Genomic DNA, 27,062 nt, shown 5'->3' with positions numbered 1-27,062 from the left:
AGTGGCACGCCACACCCAATTTCAGGCATTCAAGGCTCCACCATCTCAGATGAAGGGATTATAGTTGAGCGGACACCTGGATGTTCGGGTTCGACGGGTTCAGCCGAACTTCACAAAAAGTTCGAGTTCGGGACCCAAACTTGACCAGAACTTGACCCTGAACCCCATTGAAGTCAATGGGGACCCGAACTTTGGAGCACTAAAATGTCTTTAAAAAGTAATGGAAAGCGCTAGAGGGCTGCAAATATGGTTAAGAGCATGGCAAGTGCTCTGTAAACAAAAGTGGATAGGAAAATGACTTCAAATAACATATGTAAAAATAATAGTCTTGATCTAGGAGGAGGTCCATATGGAGTAGAAGGTTGAGGAAGCGGTGGATGTGGTGGTGTAGGTGGAAGCGGTGGTAGAGGAGGAGGAGGAGGAGGTAGTCAACACCGTTTTTTTGTTTATTTTTTTTATTTTATTTTTTAATTTTTGTTTAAATTTTGGTAGACCCCCACACATTGGGAAATATAAAAAATAAAACAAAGAGAAAGTGTGCTGGAGTACAACAATGGCTGGGTAAGGCTGGTATACGTGTCTATTCTGCACAAGGTATGGACAAGTCCTGTGGGATCCCTGCCTGGTTCATTTTAATAAACGTGAACTAGTTCACATTGGCTGTGGACAGGCGGCTGCACTTGTCTGTGATAACCCCCTCCTGCCATGCTAAACAAACGTTTAGACAATGCACTGGCTGCAGGGCAGGCCAGCACCTCCAAGGCGTAAAGGGAAAACTCGGGCCATGTGCCCAATTTAGATACCCAGAAGTTGAAGGGGGCAGACCAATCAGTCAGTACGTGTAGGCGTGCGCACACATACTGCTCAACCATGTCACACGTCCCCGTGACGGCCTTGATCCAATTGGATATCTTCCCTATCAATTTTCGATGTTCTTTTATGCGCCTACCATGGTGATTATGGGTAACAGGGAATCAGAGTTCCATGGCAGAGAGGGAGCCTGGGAAACTGATACCATATCCAAGGGAGGTCAATGGATGAAATTAAATGTGATCGAGTGGCAATGTGGGACAAATTATTAAAGCAGAGGCTTCCAAGTAAAGGAGGGGGTGCGCGGCAATTACCCACTCCTGGCTCGGGAGGTAGTGATGATAAATAACAATACAGGACTCTTAACCCCTTCCCGACCTATGACGTGTATACTCGTCATAAAACACTGCTAGTTAGTGCTCCATGACGAGTATATTCGTCATGGCATTAAACTGTCACCATGTCTGCAGACATGGTGACAGCGCTGAGTGCCGGCTGTTACACACAGCCAGGCACCCAGTGTCAATGCCGAGGGGGGTCCTGTGACCCCCCCCTATCGGCGATTGCTTCAAACCGCAGGTCAATTCAGACCTGCGGTTTTTAGCGCTTTATGCCGTTTCTGATCCCTGCGGTCCCTGACCGCAGGGATCAGAAACTTTAAAATTGCCAAAATCAAGTTTTTTTACCCCCCCCTGCACCCCTGAATAGTATTATGTGGGCGGGTGGTGCAGGGGGAGGGTTGCGGGCGGTGCGGGCCGTGCGGGAGGCGGGCGGTGCGGCAGGCGGGATCGCGATCCCCCGCCCGCCTCCCCTTCAATAATCGTTGGTGTACAGTGGGTATACCAGGGTGCCAGCACATTGCTGGCACCCTGGTATAAACGGCTGACATCGTTGATGCGATGTCAGCCGTTTAACCCTTTCCATACAGCGGTCCGTACGGACCGCTGTATGGAAAAGGTTAACAGTAAGAGAGAGCTCCCTCCCTCTCCGATCGGGGGGCTGCAGTGCCTTTGCAGCCCCCGATGGGGGAGGGAGAGAGCCCCCAGAGAGCCCCCCGCCAGCCCCGTCCTCACCCTTCCCCGTCTGCGCAGTTGTGACAGACGGGGAAGGTTCCCATGGCAACAGGATGCCTTCTCAGGCATCCTGCTGTCCATGGTACTGAACAGATCTATGCTGAAAGCATAGGTCTGTTCAGGCAAACTGTAAGTAAAATACAGTGCAGTACTGTATAGTATATTGTACTGTACTGTATTATACAGACATCAGACCCACTGGATCTTCAAGAACCAAGTGGGTCTGGGTCAAAAAAAATGTTAAAAAAAGTGAAAAAAGTAAAAGATAAAAAAAAAACATTTATCACTGAATAAAAATAAAATAAATAAAAAACGCTACACATATTAGGTATCGCCGCGTCCGTAACGACCTGATCTATAAAACAATCATGTTAATTTCCCCGCACGGTGAACGCCATAAAAATAAAAAAATAAAAACTATGAGGAAATAGAAATTTTGCCCACCTTACTTCCCAAAAAAGATAATAAAAGTGATCAAAAAAGTCACATGTACGCCAAAATAGTGCCAATCCAACCGTCACCTCATCCCGCAAAAAATGAGCCCCTACATGAGACAATCGCCTAAAAACTGAAAAAACTATGGCTCTCAGACTATGGAGACACTAAAACATGATTTTTTTTTGTTTCAAAAATGATATTATTGTGTAAAACCTAGATAAATTAAAAAAAGGTAGACATATTAGGTATTGCCACGTCCGTAAGAACCTGCTCTATAAAAATACCACATGACCTAACCCCTCAGGTGAACACTGTAAAAAAAATTAAATAAAAACGGTGTCAAAAAAACCATTTTTTTGTTACCTTACATCACAAAAAGTGAAATAGCAAGCGATCAAAAAGTCATATGCACCCCAAAATAGTACCAATCTAACCGTCATCTCATCCCGCAAAAATGATACCCAACCTGAGACAATCGACTAAAAACTGAAAAAACTATGGCTCTCAGACTATGGAGACACTAAAACATGATTTCTTTTTGTTTCAAAAATGATATTATTGTGTAAAACCTAGATAAATTAAAAAAAGGTAGACATATTAGGTATTGCCACGTCCGTAAGAACCTGCTCTATAAAAATACCACATGACCTAACCCCTCAGGTGAACACTGTAAAAAAAATTAAATAAAAACGGTGTCAAAAAAGCCATTTTTTTGTTACCTTACATCACAAAAAGTGTAATAGCAAGCGATCAAAAAGTCATATGCACCCCAAAATAGTACCAATCTAACCGTCATCTCATCCCGCAAAAATGATACCCAACCTGAGACAATCGACTAAAAACGGAAAAAACTATGGCTCTCAGACTATGGAGACACTAAAACATGATTTCTTTTTGTTTCAAAAATGATATTATTGTGTAAAACCTAGATAAATTAAAAAAAGGTAGACATATTAGGTATTGCCACGTCCGTAAGAACCTGCTCTATAAAAATACCACATGACCTAACCCCTCAGGTGAACACTGTAAAAAAAATTAAATAAAAACGGTGTCAAAAAAGCCATTTTTTTGTTACCTTACATCACAAAAAGTGTAATAGCAAGCGATCAAAAAGTCATATGCACCCCAAAATAGTACCAATCTAACCGTCATCTCATCCCGCAAAAATGATACCCAACCTGAGACAATCGACTAAAAACTGAAAAAACTATGGCTCTCAGACTATAGAGACACTAAAACATGATTTTTTTTGTTTCAAAAATGATTTTATTGTGTAAAACCTAGATAAATTAAAAAAGGTAGACATATTAGGTATTGCCACGTCCGTAGGAACTTGCTCTATAACAATAGCACATAATCGTACCTGTCAGATGAACGTTGCAAATAATAAAAAATAAAAACAGTGCCAAAACACCTATTTTTTGGGAAATTTTCCATTTTAATCAATTTTTTCCCGTAACAAAGCAAGGGTTAACAGCCAAATAAAACTCAATATTTATTGGCCTGATTCTGTAGTTTATATAAATGCCCCATATGTGGTCGTAAACTGCTGTATGGCCACACGGCAGGGCACAGAAGGAAAGGAATGCCATATTGTTTTTGGAAGGCAGTTTTTGCTGGACTGGAATTTTTGACACCATGTCCCATTTGAAGCCCCCTGATGCACCCCTAGAGTAGAAACTCCAAAAAGTGACCCCATTTTGGAAACTACACCCCTCAAGATATTCAAAACTGATTTTACAAACTGTGTTAACCCTTTAAGTGTTCCACAAGAGTTAGTGGCAAATGGAGATGAAATTTCAGAATTTCTATTTTTTGTTACTTTGCCTCACAAAAAGTGTAATATAGAGCAACCAAAAATCATATATACCCTAAAATAGTACCAACAAAACTGCCACCTTATCCCATAGTTTCCAAAATGGGGTCACTCTTTTGGAGTTTCTAACCTAGGGGTGCATCAGGGGGGCTTCAAATGGGACATAGTGCCCAAAAAAACTGTCTAGCAAAATCTGCCTTCCAAAAACCATATGGCATCCCTTTCCTTCTGCGCCCTGCAGTGTGCCCATACAGCGGTTTGCGACCACATATGGGGTGTTTCTGTAAACTACAGAATCAGGGCCATAAATAATGAGTTTTGTTTGGCTGTTAAACTTTGCTTTGTAACTGGAAAAAAAAAAGTAAAATGGAAAATTTGCCCAAAAATTGAAATTCTGAAATTTCATCTCTATTTGCCAATAACTCTTGTGGAACACCTAAAGGGTTAACAACGTTTGTAAAATCAGTTTTGAATACCTTGAGGGGTGTAGTTTCTTAGATAGGGTCACTTTTATGTAGTTTCTACTCTAGGGGTGCATCAGGGGGCTTCAAATGGGACATGGTGTCAAAAAAACTGTCCAGCAAAATCTGGCTTCCAAAAACCATACGGCGCACCTTTCACTCTACGCCCCGCTGTGTGGCCGTACAGTAGTTTACGGCCACATATGGGGTGTTTCTGTAAACGGCAGAGTCAGGGCAATAAAGATGCAGTCTTGTTTGGCTGTTAACCCTTGCTTTGTTAGTGGAAAAAATGGGTTAAAATGGAAAATTAGGCAAAAAAATGAAATTCTCAAATTTTATCTCTATTTGCCAATAACTCTTGTGCAACACCTAAAGGGTTAACGAAGTTTGTAAAATCAGTTTTGAATACCTTGAGGGGTGTAGTTTCTTAGATGGGGTCACTTTTATAGAGTTTCTACTCTAGGGGTGCATCAGGGGGCTTCAAATGGGACATGGTGTCAAAAAAACTGTCCAGCAAAATCTGGCTTCCAAAAACCATACGGCGCACCTTTCACTCTACGCCCCGCTGTGTGGCCGTACAGTAGTTTACGGCCACATATGGGGTGTTTCTGTAAACGGCAGAGTCAGAGCAAAAAAGATACAGTCTTGTTTGGCTGTTAACCCTTGCTTTGTTAGTGGAAAAAATGGGTTAAAATGGAAAATTAGGCAAAAAAATGAAATTCTCAAATTTTATCTCTATTTGCCAATAACTCTTGTGCAACACCTAAAGGGTTAACCAAGTTTGTAAAATCAGTTTTGAATACCTTGAGGGGTGTAGTTTATAGAATGGGGTCATTTTTGGGTGGTTTCAATTATGTAAGCCTCACAAAGTGACTTCAGAGCTGTAGTGGTCCCTAAAAATTGGGTTTTGGAAATTTTCCGAAAAATGCTTCTAAACTTCTAAGCCTTGTAACGTCCCCAAAAAATAAAATGTAATTCCCAAAATGATCCAAACATGAAGTAGACATATGGGGAATGTAAAGTCATCACAATTTGTAGGGGTATTACTATGTATTACAGAAGTAGAGAAACTGAAACTTTGAAATTTGCAAATTTTTCCAAATTTTGGGTAAATTTGGTATTTTTTTGTGCAAAAAAAAATTTTTTTTTGACTTAATTTTACCAGTGTCATGAAGTACAATATGGGACGAAAAAACGGCCTGGATAAGTAAAAGTGTTTTAAAGTTATTCACACATAAACTGACACTGGTCAGATTTGCAAAAAATAGCCTGGTCCTTAAGGTAAAAAATGGCTTGGTCCTGAAAGGGTTAAGATGCCCTATTATTGGAATGATTAATAAAAAATTACAGGGAATGTAACTGGGGTATTTTTGATTTGCAAACATTAGACAGGAGAGGCCCTGCTGCCGCTTTGTTGATTCTAGATAACTCTGCCTGATCGCACGTCCCCGTGACGTCCACGATCCAATTGAATATCTTCTCTATCAACTTTCTATGTTCTTTTCTGCGCCTACCATGGTGATCACAGGTAGCGGGCAATCAGGGTTCCACACCAGAGAGGTAGCATGAGAAAGGGATACCACATCCCACAAGAGAGGTCAATGGCTGAAAATGTGATTGAGTGGAAAAGTTTGGACAAGTTATTCAAGCGGAAGGATTGAATGAAAGGAGGGGGAGCGCATCAATTAAAGACAAATTTTAGAAATGTAAGACCCTGTCACCTATTCAGAGCAGGGTTTTTTCATTGACAAAATGGGTTAATGTCATCCACCAATGGAATAGACGATTTTAAAAATTTTCAGTCCCTTGTCAACTATACAGAGCAGGGGTTTATTCACGGCAAAAATGGTAAAAGGCCACCCAAGAATGTAACAGATGCTAGTAGTGTACATGGCAGCAAAGAGGGTGTAGTGCATTGCCGAAACTTTGCGTTACGCAAAAAAAAAAAAAAAAAAAAGGCAGCCGGCGTGAAAAGAATCAAAAGAAATATAAAGGAGAGTACAGAGTAAAAGAAAAGACAGAGGCGAGGATATAGGGGAGGCAGGGGGGGAAAGAAAAAAAGGAAAAAAAAAAACAGGGGAAAAAGCTGTGGCAAATCAGGAAGGAAGGAGAGGAAAAAAAAAAAAAAGGCAATAGAAAAAAAAAGGGGAAATCTTGGGAGAATGGCCCCAAAACGACGCTCAGTTGATTCCTCTGCAATTAAGCCTGGGGCAAAGACCCCAGAGAACAAAATCGACAAGTTTTTGAAGTCGCCCTTTCTAAATGATAAAAATCCTGCTAAAATCAAACTCCCTGCTAAGACGAAAAAATCCGCTAAAACCTCCCAAAACGATGAACTCTCCCAGGATGGTCTAGAGGTTGCAGACCAGGAGGTAGGCGAGGAAAGCCTCTCTGCACAAATGCAAACCGAATACGACCCAGCTGTCTTGGACAGAATCCTAAGTGCTGTGGAAAATAATGGCACTTTAGTGCAAGGAATGTCCATTCAATTGGGGTCAGTGCAGAGCGATATCTCATTAATAAGAGAAGATCTAGCAAAGATTCGGGATCGAGTCCATAGCATGGAAAAATCCGTTGACTCTCTGCAAACTGACATGGGCATATTAAAATCCAAAACTTCGCTTCTTGCTTCAGAAAATCAAGCACTTCAAAACAAGATAGAGGACTTAGAAAATAGATCAAGGCGCAACAACGTTCGTATAATCGGTTTCCCAGAAGGAGTTGAAGGCCGTCATCTAGAGGAACAACTTAAAGACGTGCTTATGAACAGCTTTGGCAGCGATAACTTTTCCTCTATGTTTCAAAAAGAAAGTGCCCACCGAATTCCGAGAGGGAAACCTATCCCAGGGAGACCGCCGCGTGCAGTCTTAATAAAATTATTACTGTCCGCGGATAGAGATAGTATCTTAAGGAGAGCAAGAGAATGTGCACCTATTGAATATCAGGGTTCAAAACTGCTCTTCTTTCCTGACTTTGCGCGGCAGACTCAGGAAAGAAGAAGAAACTTTATAGAGATAAAGAAACGCTTGGCGGTTAAGGAGATTAAATACTCCTTACAATACCCAGCGAAATTAAGAGTAATTCATAACGGGTCTTCCCTTTTTTTTGAGTCACCACAACAGGCATCAGACTGGATGGATCAGATGGGCATCTGAAATTGTGCTTCACTATGATTGGAGGGATAGGAGGGGGGGGCCAGGCTGGGGGAGAACGGCCGGAGGTTAGAGGTTCGCTGACTAGTTCGGGCGGATCAAGAGAGGGGGGGGGGGGGACCCACCTTGCAGGAATGGTCTTTTTTTTTTTTTTTCTTTTGTGAGAGATGTCCACTAGAATTGTAGCTTGGAACGTCAGAGGACTTGGGGAAAGAGTTAAAAGGCAAGCGATTATGGACGCATTAAAAAGATATCTTCCAGCAATTATCTGTATAGTAGAAACTCACCTAACTAGGGAAACCTTGTCCCGACTGACAACGGGATGGCAGTCCCAATCGTATCATTCTACCTTTAGTGGCTCTTCCAGGGGTATTTCGGTTCTTATTCATAACTCCATAGATTTCACCCTTATAAAATCTCATATAGATGCCCAGGGCAGATTTATTTTCTTGCATGGCAAGCTTAATGGTGATAGTTATATTCTAGCCTTTTTCTATATACCTCCGCCATTTTCAATGTACCCACTGCTTCAGTTAATGCTCTTTTCTGAAAAGAGACCAGAATGCCGCTTAATCCTGATAGGGGATTTTAATGCGGTCATTGATCCTAATAAAGACAGATTTTCACTTGATGTGGAAAAGGGGAGGTATCCTTGTAACTCCCCGCTGCCTCAATTCTGCTCTGAGGTGGGAGTGGTGGATATATGGGAACATCTTGGTGGAGGAAAGAGAGTATACTCCTGTGTCAGTAGGGGGGGCAGAGCAATGTCTAGGATCGATCTAGCATTTACTAATGAGAGCAATCTGAGTAATATCTGCAAGATGCGATACGGAATAAGAACAGTTTCAGACCATTCACCCCTAGTGGTTGAGGTTCGCAGCGGGAAGAATAAGGATACTAGGGGGCTAGGATTTAAGTTAAATCCATATTGGCTCACTATTCTGGACAATCTGCAGACGATTAAACTACTGATATCCTCCTTTTGGGAGGTTAACCTTCCCTCTGCTAATATCAACACAGTATGGGATGCCTTGAAAGCATATTTAAGGGGGGTCTTTATAAGTGAGATTGCCGCAGTAAAGAGAACATTTAGAAAGAAAGAGGAGGAACTGGGTAAGATCGCTACACTCACAGCTGAGCGATACGCTAGCCATCCCACTGAGCATAATAGGCAAGAGATGCAGAAGGCTAGTTGCTCCTTGGAGAAATATGTAACAGAGAAAGCAAATCATAGGGTATTCTTCAAGGGGCTCAATTATTTCATCGAGTCTGGACGTCCGGGCAAGCTTCTAGCTAGAATAATTTCGCAACAAGATAAGAAAAAACAATCTATCATCTCAATTCGTAATGTAGAGGGCGAAACCATAACAGATCCAGAGGAAATTGGGAATATTTTTCTACAATATTTTGCTCAGATATATAGATCTTCCCCTGGACTGTCGTCTGAACTGGTGATGCGGTTCCTCGAGAAAATTCCACTTTCTACGTTAAATGAAACTCAAAAAGAATATCTGGAGGAGGAGCTCTCTCTTGCTGAGTTGCAGGAGGCCCTTGGGTCTGTCTCGGGGAACTCATCGCCAGGAACAGACGGCCTTCCATATGAGGTCTATCGCAAGCATAGTGAGGTGATCCTCCCCCAGCTGCTGGAGGTTTTCTCCCAAGCAGCACAGGGAGGGAGATTACCACACTCTATGATGGAGGCCCTTATTGTTCTAATTCCAAAAAAGGATAAAGATCCGGCCGAATTGAGCTCCTATAGACCAATCTCCCTATTAAATACAGACGCTAAGTTACTATCAAAAGTCCTGGCTAGGAGGCTCTCGCGCGTTATCCCTACGATTATTCATCCGGATCAAAACGGCTTTATGCCAAACAGGGGCACCCATCACAATTTGCATAGGCTATTTATGAATATTCAATCCCCGGGGCGCGGCGCCCGCTCCATCCTGTCGTTGGATGCTACTAAAGCCTTCGACAGGGTGGAGTGGATTTTTCTTTGGGAGGTAATGAAAAAAATGGGCTTTGGCCCAAAATTTATGGCAATGGTCCGGCTACTCTATAACTCCCCAGTCGCCAGGATTAGGATCAATGATTTGATGACAGAGAGCTTTATTCTGGGAAGAGGCACCCGCCAAGGCTGTCCCCTTTCTCCCCTTTTATTTAATATTTATATCGAACCCTTAGCGGCCATGATACGACATGATCCGGAGGTGGCCGGTTTTGGCATAATGGGGAAGCATGACCGTGTGTCCCTCTACGCAGATGACATTCTGGTTTTTATTCATCAAACAAATACCACCCTCCCTCGCATAATGGATCTGGTCGGTCACTTTTCCGACATATCCGGACTTGAGATCAATTGGGAGAAGACAGTACTTCTCCCGATAGACGAGCTGCGAGGCGAATTAAATAATCAGATAACGATCTCTGATTCAATAAAGTACCTGGGGATAATAATTTCCGCTAAACCTCAGGAATATCTACAGCTTAACCTGTTCCCCTTGCTGATGAAGTTGAGAGCAAAAATTAAGATATGGCAGAAAATTCTGCAAGCAAGAGGGGATAGAATTTCATTAATAAAAATGGTAGTGCTGCCCCAGGTTCTTTATGTCCTGCGCAACTCGCCTATATGGATTACAGACAAGCATTTCAGATTGATAGAGCGGATGCTTAATGACTTACTATGGGGGAGGAAGCGTGTGAGACTGAAGGCACTTTATTTTTCCATGCCCTATAGGCAGGGAGGTCTTAATCTCCCATATTTTAGGGGTTATTTTGTTGCCTCCCAACTCTGCCTTTTTAGTGACTGGGAAAATAGTCCTTTCTGCACTAAAGTGGTGAAGGAGGCAGGTTTTTCTGATTTCTTCACTGTACTGGAATCCGATTACCTATTAAATATACTGAGCGGGTACACACTTTTCTGCAGAATGGCTATAAAAACCCGGTCGGTTATAAGGGCTTGGTGCGAAGTTAAGGCATCGCTTATCTGCACCCCATTATGGCACAATCCGAAACTTCTTAATCTAAACGACTTAAGTGGCAGTCAGTACTGGAGGACTAAAAATGTGCAGTACTTACATCAAGTAGTCAGCGGTGGACAAATTCTGCCCCTTATGGAACTAGGGGGAAAATTAGGTGAGGTGGCCTGGTTCGCATATTTTCAATTGAGGTCAGCACTCTTTAGCACTTTGAACAGTCACCTTTTTATTATAGACACTCCTTTATTTTTACAGGATTTAATTTGTAAGAAAACTGCCACGAGAATTAAACTATCTTACTGTTACAGACACTTAATGGATAATTTTTTTCGGGATGTTCTTTCTCCAGGACAGAGAGCCTGGTCTTCTCTTCTTTCAGAGGAGGGTCCCCCAAACTGGGAGAACATAGGGGAAAGCTTAAAATTGGTTTCACACAATTCTAATCACATTGTTGTTCAATTTAATATTCTGCACAAAATTTATGCGACACCTATATGGCTATACAGAAGAGGACTCCGGACCTCCTCTGACTGCCCCCGCTGCGGCGATCCCGGGGCAGATCATTTACATCTGTTCTGGGACTGCCCAATGGTGAGGAGGTACTGGAGCCTGGTCCAAAAAAATCTGACGCGTAAACTTAAAATTGTTGTTCCTCTGTCTCCTAGGATATGGGTCCTGGGAGATTTATCTGAGGTCAATCATCAACCCATAAAAAGTCACTTGTTGATCAAGGTGATGTTCTTGGCGAGGCTTCTGATTTCTAGATCCTGGTTTTGCTCTTCTGCCCCAGATTGCAAGAACTGGCTGGGTTTGGTGGAGAAAGTGAAAAGCTATGAGAGGATCCTGTACATACAAAGAGGATCCTACTCAAAGTGGAATAGTCTATGGAAAGATTGGGACACGGCTAATTAATTAGGATCCCCTTCTTTTTTTTTTTCTTCCTGCAGGGTGGGTGGCGGGTTGGTGGGAAGAGATGGGGAAAATGCTATCTGTCCGGCTTTTCAGCATTTATTCCATAGTTGTAGAATGTGAAGGTTCAAATGTCGACACTATTATGTATATTCGTATGAAATTATTGTTAATCACGTTCACAGATTAGAATTGGCGGACTTATGGATTTTATAATGTTAATTATGTAATATGTATTTAAGTTTTTGTATCACAATAAATAAAATTTAATTATAAAAAAAAAAAAAAAAGAATGTAACAGATGCTCTTGCACCCTGCTCCCTGTTTTTCTGTACTGGTGCCTCTGTGGGACCATCACATCTTCCTCCAAACTAGACAGGTCACTCGCATGACCTTGATTCCATGTAGGGTCTAGTACCTCATCATCCTCTACATCATATTCCACCCACTCTTTACCCCTGCCCTTCTTTGTCAGTCTGAATACTGCAGAAAGACGCAGCAGTTGGCACCTGTGTTTTGTCATCATCAGAGACATGCTGCGGTGGCCTTCCCATGTCCTCATCCTGAAATATAAGTGGTTGTGCATCAGTGCACTCAATGTCTTTCACTTCTGGTGCAGGACTATGTGGCTGGCCCATGGAAACCCTGCCAGCAGAGTCATCAAAAAGCATAAGAGACTGCTGCACGAGTTGGGGCTCAGACTGCTTGCCTAATTTGCAAAGGGGTGAGTTGAAAGTCTGATGGCCATAGGTTCTAGGTGCCAACTCAGATTTTTCAGCAGGGGACTGGGTGGGAGACAATGCGAAGGAACTATAGGCGCTGTCAGCCCCCAATCTACTATAGTCTATACTTGTTCTGGCCTCGTTATTTCTACTGTGCTAACTGCAGTGTAGGCCGCAAATGTACTTTCTAGCGCAAAAGATGAGCATTTGTCACTCAACAATGTAACAGATGAATTAGTAAAATGTATTTCCTTGTCCACTAGGTAGAGCAGGGGTATATCACAGCCAAAAATTGGTGAATTTCACCCGACAACATGACAGACAAATTAGTGAAATGTATTTCACTGTCCACTATTTTAAACGTCATGTGCTGTGCTGTGCAACATAAATGAAGAGCTCCAGCACTCAGTGTAACAGACTAACAATATACTAGCTGCTTCTATCCAGTTCCTAATTATAAAAGCTGCGTTTTTATCCAGTAATGCAGTCTACCTAACTACATGTATCGTCCTAGCCCCTAACACTATCGCTATAAGACCCTAAAATGGGTGTCTTGTCTGTCTAATTGCTATGTCTGTGACTGAGGCATCCTATCACATTAGTAGCTGAGCTTAGAATGGCGTCTATCTGTGGGAACTAATAGACCAGACAATCGCCTCCATCCTGATTATCAGGCTGACCACAAAGCATTGTAGTCATCTTTTGTCTTCCTCTTTCCTACTACATTTCCCTCAACAGTGTGCCAAATTTGAAATGTAAAACATGCAGGTGTCGTTTTGGCTATTTCATCCAAATAAAATCACCAAGCTTGTTTGGAAGTATCTCTACTACGTTATCTTATCATTTGGTTTCATCTTTGTATCCCTCTATACTCTTTGTGTAACAGATTTCTCCATGCTACACTGGCAAATATTGTATACTGATTATGCTGAGACTGATTATGATTTCTGGCCCTTTAAGAGCAAAGAAGCGCAAGTCCACACATCCTATGGGAGCAGAGAATAACACACAATAGGAAGTAAAGCCAGAAGAGGCCTACAGTGTGTATCAGGCAGAACTGCACACAATCTGATGCATGAGCGCAAGCTTCTATCCTTGGTTATAACATTATTAACTGTCACATAGTCCTATATATAGTCCCATATGAGTCCTTCAAACATTTAATCCCCAACAGAAGTTCAATTTAATGGTATATAATTACCTTTATAGGACCTAAAGCCCTTTTTGAATATGGGCACCACATTTGCCTTGTTCCAGTCACTTTACACTGTAACAGTCCCTAGAGAATCTCTAAAAATTGTAGGGGCACAGTAGTAACTTAACTGAGTTCTTTAAGAACTCATGGGTGTAATCCATTTGGACCTGGAGCCTTGTTCACATTTACCTTAGTCTTTAGACTAACAGCTCTGACATCACCAATATCAGCTCCTTTCTTTTCTTTTGTACATACAGATAAGTGTTAAGCGAGCATGCTCGGCTGAATACCTGTTCGGCTCGAGCATCGCTATGCTTGGCATACTGCGGTACTCGGCCGGGTAAGTACTGCCATTACTGTAATTGCCATTACTGTAATGCCAGTAGCCATGTTGGCTACTGGCATTACAGTGATTGGCTGGTCAGAACGCGTCATCAAGTGCTATATAGCACCCGATGATGCGGGTTCGGCTCAGGGAGAGGTGCGCTTAGGAAGGGACAGATAGTATAGGGAGTGTGATCGCAATATATTCAACAGAAAAATGTTTAAAAGACCCAAAAGTTCTTTTAAGGACAATTGTGTGTGGTGGCAGGCTGGCAGCAATATAATTTAGCCAGCAAATATTTTTGCCATACTTGCCATGCATTACTTTTTTGATAAAGGGTGTCTGCAGTAACTTGTGACATCTGTGTTGCAATATCTTCTGTGTATCAGGGCCAGATATTGACAAAAATATTACTGACAACAAATATATATATTTTTTTCCATAATTTATCCACACTTTGCCTATAAACAGTGTCTGCAGTGAATTGTCCCATCCGCGCTGCAATAGCATGTGTGTGAGCGAAAAAAATACTATTTTTTTCCCTAATTTATCCACACTTTGCCTATAAACAGTGTCTGCAGTGAATTGTCACATCTGCGCTGCAATAGCGTGTGTCAGGGCCAGATATTGGGAAAAAAATTACCGACAACAAATATATATTTTCCATAATTTATCCACACTTTGCCTATAAACGGTGTCTGCATTGAATTGTCCCATCTGCACTGTAATAGCGTGTGTGTGTGTGTCAGGGCCAGATATTGGGAAAAATATTAGCGAAAATATTTATATTTTTTCATAATTTATCCACACTTTGCCTATAAACGGTGTCTGCAGTGAATTGCCACATCTGCGCTGCAATTGCTTGCGTCGGGCCAGATATTGGGAAAATTATTAGCAAAAAGAATTATATTTTTTCCATAATTTACCCACACTTTGCCTATAAACGGTCTGCAGTGAATTGCCACGTCCCTTAAAACATATAACTTTTAATACGAAGAAGGCGAGCATTAAGGGATGCGGAAGTGGCCGTGATGCTGATGGTGCATGCAGAGGCTGTGGCCCTGGGCGCGGTGAAACTGTGTCTGCTGCCAGAGCACAAGAAAAACAATCATCCAAGATACCTAGCTTCATGTCCCAGTATGCAGGGCGGCGCAGGACACCACTCTTTAAGTCAGCCCAGTGCGAACAGGTGGTCGGTTGGATTGCAGCAGATAGTGCTTCCAGTCGGTTAAGCACCACCCTGTCTTCCGCCAAGTCCAGTCTCAGTATCCAGCAGTCTGATCCACACAATCCTCACCCTGATCCTCCTTCCTCCCACCATTTACAGTCTGGCCAAACAAGTGATCCCACGCTCGGATATTCCGAGGACCTCTTTGCATCGCCATTAATTGATTGGGCCCTCTGGCCAAGCACGCTAAGAGAAGGACCTGAGATCCCCCGATTCCCATCCTCTTGAGCCTCCAGAGTCACAAGAACATGACGCTGGGGAACGGCAATTAGTGTTTAATAAGGTAGATGGTGATGAGACACAGTTGCCAATGACTCAACTGCAATTACTGTCTGAAGAGGTTGAGGAAAAGGATGAAACACAGTTGTCAATTACTGAGGTTATGGTTAGGTCAACAAATCAGGAGGCTGATCAGAGTGAGGAAGTAGAAGAGGAGGTGCTAGACGATGAGGTCACTGACCCAACCTGGGAAGGTGGCAACAAGCCGAGCGAGGAGAGCAGTTCAGACGGGGAGGGATTTGCAGCACTGCAACAGGCTGGAAGAGGTGGTGGGGTGGCAAAAGGTAGAAGGCAGGCACCACTGGACAGGCCCGCAACTGTTCCACGGAGCACCCCCTTGCTTAAATCTCCCTTGCCAAGGGGTAGGTGTTCGGCAGTATGGTGCTTTTTTGAGGAAAGTGCGGACGACAAAAGAATAGTAGTTTGCAACCTGTGCCAAGCCAAAATGAGCCGGGGCGTAAAAACTAGCAACTTCACCACCACCAGCATGACCTGCCACATGGCATCAAAGCACCCTAATAGGTGGCCCGAACGCTTGGGTCCACAATCTGTGTCTTCAGGTCATACTACTGCCTCCTCTTCCCCTGTGTTACGTGCTGGGGAATCCCATCTCCAAGACGCAGACCTGGATGCCTACCGCCCTGCACCATCAGCGACCACATCCACTTCCCTGTCCCAGTGCAGTGTCCAATTGCCATTACCCCAGGCATTTGAATGCAAGCACAAATACCCAGTCATCCACCCACAGGCCATAGCACTAAATGTTCAGCTTTTCAAATTACTGGCCCTGGAAATTTTGCCATTTAGGCTTGTGAACACTGAGGCCTTCCGCAGGCTGATGTTGGTGGCCGTCCCTTGTTACACAGTCCCCAGCCGCCAGTATTTTTCAAGGTGTGCCGTGCCAGCCTCACGCCAACATGTGTCCCCTAAAATCACACGTGCTGCGACCAACGCAGTTACTGGGAAAGTCCACTTAACCACGGACACCTGGACAAGTGCTTTCGGCCATTGACGCTACATTTTCCTGACTGCACACTGGGTGAATGTTGTGGAGGCCGAGAGGGACTCATACCCAGGTGCCACCGACGCCAAGGATTGCGGGCCCCAATTCCATTAGGGTTTCCGCCACCACCTAAGTTAGTGGCTCCAACCTCCACTTCTGTTCCTCCACTTCCACTGTAACCTACAGAATCAGGGCCATACATATTGAGTTTGGTTTGGCTGTTAACCCTTGCTTTTTAACTGGAAAAGAATTATTAAAATGGAAAATCTGCCAAAAAAGTTAAATTTTGAAATTGTATGTCTATTTTCCATTAATTCTTGTGGAACACCTAAAGGGTTAACAACATTTGTAAAATAAGTTTTGAATACCTTGAGGGGTGTAGTTTCTAGAATTTTTGGGTGGTTTCTATTAGGTAAGCCTTGCAAAGTGACTTCAGACCTGAACTGGTCCCTAAAAATTGGGTTTTTGAAAATTTCTGAAAAATTTCAAGATTTGCTTCTAAACTTCTAAGCCTTGTAACATCCCCAAAAAATAAAATATCATTCCCAAAATGATCCAAACATGAAGTAGACATATGGGGAATGTAAAGTAATAACTATTTTTTGAGGTATTACTATGTATTATAGAAGTAGAGAAATTGAAACTTGGAAATTTGCAATTTTTAAAAGAAAAATGGTAAATTTGGTATTTTATATAAATAAAAATGATGTTATTTTTTTACTTCATTTTACCAGTGTCATGAAGTACAATATGTGACGAAAAAACATTCTCAGAATGGCCTGGATAAGTCAAAGCGTTTTAAAGTTATCAGCACTTAAAGTGACACTGGTCAGATTTGCAAAAAATGGCCAAGTCCGTAACGTGAAATAGGGCCGAGTCCTTAAGGGGTTAAATATATAAAAAACGTTTTTTTTTATAAAAATTTTAATAATCTCTGTAATGTCAGTACAGTGAGCTCTAACTGGGACAGTGAGCTCTAACTGGGACCCCGCCCACTTTCCCTACTACTTGCAGTGCAAACTCTAAGTAGCAAGTCTGAAACTGGTTGACATTCCCTACTCTGCTAAGGTGCAAGACAAACACCAAGGGACAAAAACATTACTCGGAGACAGAGTCGTACTGAAATGGGTCAGAACCAGAAAAACAGCAAAGTTCCAAATCAAGAGACAGAGAGTAGTCAAACAGACAAGCCGAGATCGGGACCAGACAGGAAACTCAGTACATTATGTTACGCAGAGAGTGGTCAAAAGGAAAAGCTGAGGTTAAAAACACCAGTAATCCTAAATACGCAACCAGGAACACAGCTTGTGAGTCAGAGTACCCTGTCACTGATATATGGCCAGGAATGGGTTAATTTAGAGCACCAAGTCCCAGGATCAGAACCTGATAGGTCATGACTCAGCACTCCATTAGTCAAAATACTAACACACAGAAATAGATCAACTGGGCAATCAGCCCACTGCTAGTCTCCTCCAGCACAGACCCGCTGTGGGAAGAAAGAGCATTGCATCCTGTTTGCTAAGGACCAGGGGGCCAGCTCAGCAGTGCGTCTCTCCTGGCACAGTCATGCCAAAGCTGGACATCCTGCTGCTGCAGCCAGACAGGTACGTTTCTGACATCCTCCTTTCCACAGAATTAAATTTAAAAAATAATAAATAAAAAACAAAAGTTCATAGTCATCACCACATCCCAAAATGCCTGATGTACCAATATATAAAGATATTTAGCACATGCAAAGAATTTGCCATTTTTTCATTCCTTCTCTTACAAAATGTAAATAAAATGTGATCAAAAGGTCACATAAATTGCAAAAGGGTATCAATAAAATCTATAGATCATCCTGCAAAAAACTGAGCTCCCACACAGCTCCATAGACATAACTATAAAAAAAAATTATGGGTTGATCTCACTTCATATTAAAAAAGCCAATAAAAATGGATATTCAACATGAGAAAACAAAGTACTAACTCAATAAATGGTGGGCACCTCGCTTGTGTATCTTTGTTTTAATGAAAAGTTTAAGGTCCTTGATATACAGTATTGATAATGAATTAAAATATTTTCCTACAAATCTAGGTGTCTTTACTGAGAGCTATAGAAAAGATGAAGAAAGAGCTCTGAAGCTTCTCATACGGGTTTCTGAGTCCTGGGGACAAACCACCTGTTTGAAACTAGCCCTTGAAGCTAAAGACATGAAATTTGTATCTCAAGGAGGTGTTCAGGTTTGTATTGTAATAAAAAACTGTTTAACATGTACATATATATATAGCATCTCACAAAAGTGAGTACACCCTCACATTTTTGTAAATATTTTATTTATTTTAATGGGACAACACTGAAGATATAAAACTTTGATACAATGTAAAATAGTCAGTGTACAACTGGTATAACAGTGTAACTTTGGTGTGCACTCAAAATAACTCAACACACCGGCAACAAAAGTGAGTATACCCCTAAGTGAAAATGGACAAATTGTTCCCAAAGTGTCAATATTTTGTGCGGTCACCATTATTTTCCAGAGTTGCCTTAACTCTCTTGGTCATGGAGCTCACTAGAGCTTAACAGGTTGCCAATGGAATCCTCTTCCACTCCTGCATGACGACATCACGGAGCTGTTGGATGTTAGAGACCTTGTGCTCCGCCAGATCCGTTTAAGGACGTCCCACAGATGTTCAATAGAGTTTAGGTCTGGAGACATGCTTGGCCAGTCCAGCACCTTTACCCACAGTATCTTTAGCAAGGCAGTGGTCATCTTGGAAGAGTGCTTGGGGTCATTATCATGTTGGAATATTGCCCTGAGGCCTAGTTTCTGAAGAAAGGGGATCATGCTCTGCTTCAGTATGTCACAGTACATGTTGGCCTTCATGGTTCCCTCAATGAACTGTAGCTCCCCACAGCCGACAGCGCTCATGCAGCCCCCAACCATGACACTCCCACCACCATGCTTGACTGTAGGCAAGACACACTTGTCTTTGTACTCCTCACGTGGTTGCAGCCACACACGCTTGACACTATCTGAACCAAATAAGTTTATCTTGGTCTGATCAGACCAGAGGACCTGGTTCTAGTAATCCACGTCCTTAGTCTGCTTGTCTTCAGCAAACTGTTTGCGGGCATTCTTGTGCATCATCTTTAGAAGAGGTTTCCTTCTGGAAAAAAATCCATGCAGACCAATTTGATGCAGTGTGTGGCTTATGGTCTTAGCACTGACAGGCTGACCCCCAAATGCTTTAACCTTTGCAGCAATGCTGGCAGCACTCATATGTCTATTTTGAAAATACAACCTCTGAGTATGACGCATGAGCACATGCACTCAACTTCTTTGGTAGACCATGACGAGGCCTGTTCTGAGTGGAACTTGCCTTGTTATACCTCTGTATGGTTTTGGCCACCATGCAGCAGCTCAGTTTCAGGATGTTGGCAATCTTCCTTTAGCCTATGCCATCTTTATGTGGAGCAACAATTCTTTTATTCAGATCCTAAGAGAGTTCTTTGCCATGAGGTGCCATGTTGAACTTCCAGTGACTAGTATGAGAGAGTGTGAGAGCGATAACACCAAATTCAACACACCTGCTCCCCATTCACACCTGAGACCTTGTAACGCTAATGACTTACATGACACTGGGGAAGAAAAATTGATAATTGGACACAATTTGCACATTTACGCTTAGGGGTGTACTCACTCTTGGTACCAGCGGTTTAGACAGGCTGTGTTTTGAGTTATTTTAGAAGCACATCAATTTTACACTGTAAGGCTACATGCACATGACCGTTGTTTTGGTCCGCATTCGAGACACAGTTTTGTGGCTCAGATGCGGACCTATTCAATTCAATAGGGCCGCAAAAGATGCGGACAGCACTCTGTGTGCTCTCCGCATCCGTTGCTCCGTTACGTGGTCTGCAAAAAAAATATAACCAACCCTATTCTTGTCCGTTTTGCGGATAAGAATAGGCAGTTATATTAATAGCTGTCCGTGCCATTCCAAACGCACACAGACACCATCCATGTTTTGCGGATCTGCAATTTGCAGCCCAAACACATAACGGTTGTGTGCATGTAGCCTTATACAAGCTGTGCACTGACTACTTTATATTGCATCAAAGTGTCATATCTTCAGTGTTGTCCCATGAAAAGATAGAAAAAAATATTTACAAAGATGTGAGAGGTGTACTCACTTTTGTGAGATACTGTATATTAGAGCAGAAATTAAACAAAATATATCATATGCTCCATTTTGCAAGTTGAATATTGCTAAAGAACCTCAACAAAAATCTAATCTCTTTATTATAGGGTATATTCACATACAATTTTCAGAATTTTCAGACCAGCCTATTCGTCTGAATGAGTGTTACACAAATCCAAGCAAATGATGCTGATAAAAAAATAAACATTCAAATTGATAGGATAGATTTTCAGTTCTAGAAATTTCTACACCAAATTTGCTTTATGAATCTGCCTAAAAAGTGGTGCAAATTGACACCAGTTTGGTGCAGTTTGTTTTCCTTGAAAAGGGTGGGGATACTACTGGAAAGAGGGAGTGGAAAATAAAAAAATGGGTGTGTTCCAAAATACACCATTTTGCTAAATTGTGTCATAATTCTGGCATATATTCTATCTCCAATGTAAGGCCTAGTTCACACAAACTTTTATTTGCGAGTGTATGGGCCGTTTTTTTGTGTTCCGTATACGGACCGTATACAGAATCATTCTTCTCAATGGTACCGCAAAAAAACAGAATGTACTCCGTATGCATTCCGTTTCCGTATTTCCGTTTTTCCGTTCTGTTGAAAGATAGAACATGTCCTATTATTTCCCGCAAATCACGTTCCGTGGCTCCAGTCAAGTCAATGGGTCCACAAAAAAAACGGAACACATACGGAAATGCATCCGTATGTCTTCCGTATCCGGTCCGTTTTTTCTGAGCCATCTATTGCAAATGTTATGCCCAGCCCAATTTTTTCTATGCAATTACTGTATTCTGTACATGGAATATGGAAAAACTGAACCAACGGAAACAAAAAACGGAAAAGCGGATCAGTGAAAAATGGACCGCAAAACACTGAAAAAGCCATACGTTCGTGCGAAGTAAGCCTAAGGCAACCAGTTGTTGTTATAGAGTTAGATAAAAGTGTCTAGCTATGCATCACATTTATCATTCATCATAAGGCATTGTGATAAATTCGGTGCTTGTCTAGACTGTTTGTCTAAATGTACTCCATCAATATATTGGTTTAAAAAATGTGACTGTTTTTGTAAAAAATTGTCTGCATCTTAACAGTTTTGGGTTATATAAACATATGAACACAACTATAAATGCATTTTAAACCTTAATCATCTTTAGTTGGGATAAATGTGGGATGACATGAGAAGGGAACAGCTCACAAGAGGAGGTGAATTTTTATCAGTTAAAAGTTCAAAGAAAGCTAAAGATAAGAATAAAGAGTGGCATGGATTGGCAGGGACTGTGTGCTGAATCTTTCTCCTAAAGTGTGCAGCAAAACCTCACCATGTCCCGAATTTGTTGTCTTCTGCTAATTGACTACTAGAAACTGCTATTTTAGGCTAGGTCTACACGACGACATTTGTCGCGCGACAAAAAGTCGCGCGACAGATAGGGAGCAACAGTTGTCGCGCAACATTTTGTTGCACCAATGTCGCGCGACAATTTTTATAATGGCAGTCTATGGTGTCGCACTGCAACATGCGACATGTTGCGACTGCGACGCGACAGTCGCAGAAAAATCCATCTTGAGTGGATTTTCTGCGACTGTCGCGTCGCAGTCGCAGCATGTTGCATGTTGCAGTGCGACACCATAGACTGCCATTATAAAAATTGTCGCGCGACATTGGTGCAACAAAATGTCGCGCGACAAATGTCGTCGTGTAGACCTAGCCTTAGACTTTCAGGAATGGTGCTGCACTTCCAATCCTTACCACGGGAGTTTCATGGTTTCCCTGCTAATTTTTCCTACTCAATAGGGGTGAGTGAACCTATGGATGTTTGGGTTTGACTGGTTCCGCAGAATTTTTGTTCAAAGATCTGTTTGGGTACTTGGACTTTCCCCCGAAATTGGCTCCAAACCCGAACCCCATAGACGTCAATAGGGACCCAAACTTTGGTGCTGTAAAATGGCTGTGAAATAGTTGTAGTAGGTGCTAGAAGTCAAGTGGACATGGCAGTGTAGGTGAAAGTAGTGGAGGAGGTGGTAGCCAACACTGTTTTTTATTTTTTTTTTACATTGAAAAAAAACCGTTGTTCTTTTTTTTTTTCTTTTTTTTGTGACGGGGCCCAAAACATAGGGAAAATGGCAAACAGACCGAACAAACTGTGTCGGAGTATAACAATGGCTGGGTGCTGCCAGTATACTTCTCTACTCTTCCAATAAAACAAATAATAACCTTGAACCAGGAGGTGTGGGTTTAGGTGGAGGAGGAGGTGAACATGGCAGTGTAGGTGGAGAAGGTAGCCAACACTGTTTTAATTTTTTTGTTTTTATTTGGGGAAGCACCAAAACAGTGGGAAATGTCAAACAGAATGAACAAACTTTGCTGGAATATAACAATGGCCCGTATACTTCTCTAATCTGCCCAAGGAATGGACAAGCCCTGTGGGATCCATGCCTGGTTCATGTTAATGAATGTGAGCTTGTCCACATTGGCTGTGATCACACCTCGTGCAGTGCTAAAAACATGTTCATACAATACACTTGCCTCAGGGCAGGCAGCACCTCCAAGGCGTAAAGGGCAAGCTTAAGCCATAAATCCAATTTGGAGACCCAGAAGTTAAATGGGGCAGACTCATCAGTCAGTTTATGCAGACGTGTGCACAAGTACTTTGTTGCTGAAACGCTGCTTCCTGGTAATACGGTCTGTATCGGATGGTGGTTCTGGATGTTGTGGTTTGCTGACAAAGCTTTTCCACATTTCGACCATGCTAACCCTCCTTTCTGAGCTAATGCTGGTGCCCCAGCTGCATTGTTGACTTCCTCCTTCTCCTCCGCCTCATGCTTTCACTGAGCTCCCACGGTCAGCTGGGAACGCTGTCCGTAGTGCATCTACCAGTGTGCGCTTGTATTCTCACATCTTCCGATCACGCTCCAGTGATGGAAGTAAGGATGGCGTGTTGTCCATGAAACTGAGATCCAGCAGGGTGGCTACCCAGTAATTAGCACTGGCAAAAGTCAGGCCAACTCTGCAGTCGTTGCACAGGCACTGCAGCATGTACCCGCTAATGTGTGCAGGCTGCCCAGAGGCAACAATAAGGTTTCCTCTATGAGAGGTGTATTGTGAGCATCCTCTGTATGCCCCCAGCCATGTTCCATTGAGGCTATGAGCTGATTTGGATGCCCCTCTGCTGTGAATGTGGTTCCTCATTATCATCATCCTCCTCATCCTCCAAAACTGTGCCCTGGCTGGACAGTTGTGTACCTGGCCACTGTTAGTGCAGGAACCCACCCTCCGAGCCACGGGTGGCCGACTAGCCTGATAACCGTGGGAATGATCCCTGCTCCTCCTCTTCCTCCTGTGCCACTACCTCATCCACCATTGCCTGAAGCATTTTTCAGGAGTCATAGAAGTGGGATAGTAACGTTGAAAGCCACATAATCAGTGCTGGCCATGTTGGAGTTCCACTTTGTTGGTGCCGTACGTTGCATATGAAGTGGTGAGTGGGAAGGCAGACGTTACACGGCAGCGCAGTCAGTCAAGAGCAGCAGGAACATCTGCAAGACCAAATTCATCACATGCGCTATGAGGCTTAGATCTGTAATTAGATGCCCATTCACAGCTCCTGCGCGGTGTGGGGTTTTTAACCCATGGCTGTGTTGAAATTGGTTGTGCAGGTGTTAACGCTGACCAGAAGAGGAGGCGGTAGAGGAAGAAGCAGAGAAGGAGGCAATGAGAAACGTCCAGCAATCCTCAGTGGCGGTAGGAAATGCGCCAAACTGCTTTCTGCCTCAAGCCCAGTTGCCACTGTAATTACCCAGTGAGCAGTTAGGAAGACATATCGTCCATACTTACTGGTCCATGTATTGGTGGTTATGTGGACCTTGCCACTGATGGCTTTACTCAGCTCACACCTGATTTTGTCCGCCACTTGTTTGTGCAGGACAGGCGGCTGGGAACCACGTACTGTGAGACAGCCACCGCCATAAGGTTTTTAATACCATCTGTCTCCAGCAGATGGAATGGCAGTATTTTAAAGGATAAGAATTTAGAAATGCTGGCATTCAGGGCCAGGGCTTGTGGGTGGGTAGGGTAGGGGGGGTACTTCCTCTTTCTGTCACGCTGGACAGGATACAAGATACACAGAAAAATACCAAACCAGTGTCTAGGCAAGAAGCTGGGGATAAAGGTCACCTCCTGACAAATCCCTATCAGCTCTCCCTAGACTTCTATGCCCACGTTCAGACCCTGAAGGTGGGAATGGATGTGTCCTCGTGCCTGGGCTGAAGATACCCTAATATCCCTAAGATGGTGAAAGGGGGAAAGAGGCAGCCTGCTCCCTCAGGACCTGGAGGGGGCAGGTGTCTCTCTAACAGCCCAGACAGATAACAAGAAACACAAAACCAACTTATCTTATAAGTGAGCAGGAACAGCAAATCCTTCCTTCCTTCCTCTAGCCAAGACAGAAGCTATAACCTGCACAGGACACTGGGAGTGGGCGCAATTTAAACTGATACCAACGACCCCGCCCAGTGCACCTGAAGGGAGGCGGATACAGCTCTCTCCAAAACAAAAACAAAAGGCTACACACGTGCTGCCAACCTGGCAGACCTCCACACATAACCTGAGCAGGGCATGACACTTTCTCTCAAGAATTTAGGGGATGGACACCTTAACACTTTCATGGAACAGTGTGGAGATGCTTGGTGATGGTGGTGGTGTTGCTGTCACATCCTTTTTTTTGGGGAGCCAGGTGGCCCTGTTGCTCCACAGGGGGAGGAAGAGGCCAAGACCACAGCAGAATAGGGAGGAGCCTCAGATCTTTTGTGGGTTTTCGGGTGTCTATTCCACTGCAGCTCGTGCTTTGCATTTAGATTTCTTGCCATGCAGGTGGAACTCAGGTTTAGAACATTTATTCCTCATGTCAGGCTCTGACTGCACAGTGTGCAAACCACCCGTGTCTTGTTGTCGGAACCTTTCCTGAAGAACTGCCATGCCAGGGAACTCCTTTGAGCTGGCTTTGGTTTGCTCTGTTTCTCGGCACGGTGGGGAATGGCAGGCGTACTGGCTAGATGCCAGTATTGGCAGGGGCCCGCGTGACCACCACCTCTTTCTCCCAACTGCACATGTCACTCAGATGACCTTGATTCTATGTGAGGTCTAAGACTTCATCATCCTCCACCTACTCCTCACACCTGCCCCCCTTGCAGGTATGCACACTGCAGAAAGCCGCAGCAGTTGACACAGCGTTTCGTCGTCATCATCAGAGATGTGATGCGGTGGTCCTCCCACGTCCTCATCCTTGAACATAAGTGGTTGGGCATCAGTGCACTCAATCTCTTTCACTTGTGGGGCAGAGCTAGGTAGATGGCCCATGGAACCCCGCCAGCAGAGTCATGAAAAAGCATTAGTGACTGCTGAATGACTTGGGCTCAGACTGCTTGGCTGATTTGCAAGGGGTAGAGGTGGAAGACAGATGCCCTTTGAGCTGCCGGTGCCAACTCTGTGCTTTCAGCAGGGGACCGGTGGAAGACAATGTGAAAGAACTGGAGGCACTGTCAGTCATCCAAAGTACTACTTGTTCTGGTCTAACAATTCGTACATTAGTATTCGGACCTACAAATTGCTTAGAACGTCCTGTCATCTGCAGCAGAAGCTCTACCACCACCAACACCAGCAGCCCCACAACCACGTCCCTTATTTGATTCTTTACTCATTCTTTGAGGTCACCCACAAAATTGGCGGATGATTGTATTTCTTTGTTACAGGTGCAAATGAGGTGTATCTCACCCACATAATTAACAGACAGATTAACTATCACTATTAACTTAACTATCATTCACTACTCATGAACAGCACCATCTACTGGATTTATAGTCTTGTCATAAGACTATGAAACCAATAGATGGGGCTGTTCGTGAGACATGAACAGCACCATCTATTGGATTCATAGTCTTGTCATAAAACTATAAAACCAATAACATATAAAGTATCTTCAATCCTTACATAAAGACACACTATCATGAGACTACGCGACAATAAATCCACATGAACTCCGAAATGAGACATTGCACACCTCCAGGAATGCCTATAAAATAAAATAAAACTTTAAACCACATCACCTGTATAGAAGGGTGGAGGGTTGGGGGGAAGGGAAATGTTTAGGAAAAGGATCATTGCACGGTTTATATGTATTTTATCTTTGTTTTCACTGCACATATCTTTAACCCCTTCTGCAATTTGACGTAATAGTATGTCGGGGAGGGAGCGCATTGATTCCCTGCGCTGCTGAGGCAGGGACATGATGTGTCATATGGCAGCCCTATGCCATGCAGAGGCTGCCCAATGCCTTGCATGGCATCGGGACCTGCCTTCTACGGGTGCTGAGGAGATACAGCCTCAGGCTGGGTCTTCTAGGCAACCTGTTAGTGTACTACTCACTGTAGTACACGAACAGGCAATTGCAGAGGGGATTAGACCCCCAAAAGTGAACATCAGAAATAAAGTA

The 27,062-nt window shown here is 43.2% G+C and overlaps 1 protein-coding gene across 1 annotated transcript in view; it reads left to right on the top strand.

The window, feature by feature from the left end:
- Positions 1–27,062, top strand: part of TRPM2 (transient receptor potential cation channel subfamily M member 2) — a 1,289,439-nt gene that overhangs the window by 357,422 nt on the left and 904,955 nt on the right. Inside the window, exon 14 of the mRNA XM_044304068.1 lies at positions 18,466–18,611. Coding sequence (XP_044160003.1) covers positions 18,466–18,611 — 146 coding nt within the window. The remainder of the gene's footprint in view (positions 1–18,465; positions 18,612–27,062) is intronic.

The sequence above is a fragment of the Bufo gargarizans genome, chromosome 8 (assembly GCF_014858855.1).
Source record: "Bufo gargarizans isolate SCDJY-AF-19 chromosome 8, ASM1485885v1, whole genome shotgun sequence".
NCBI lineage: Eukaryota > Metazoa > Chordata > Amphibia > Anura > Bufonidae > Bufo > Bufo gargarizans.
This window is presented reverse-complemented; position numbering and strand designations above follow the sequence as displayed.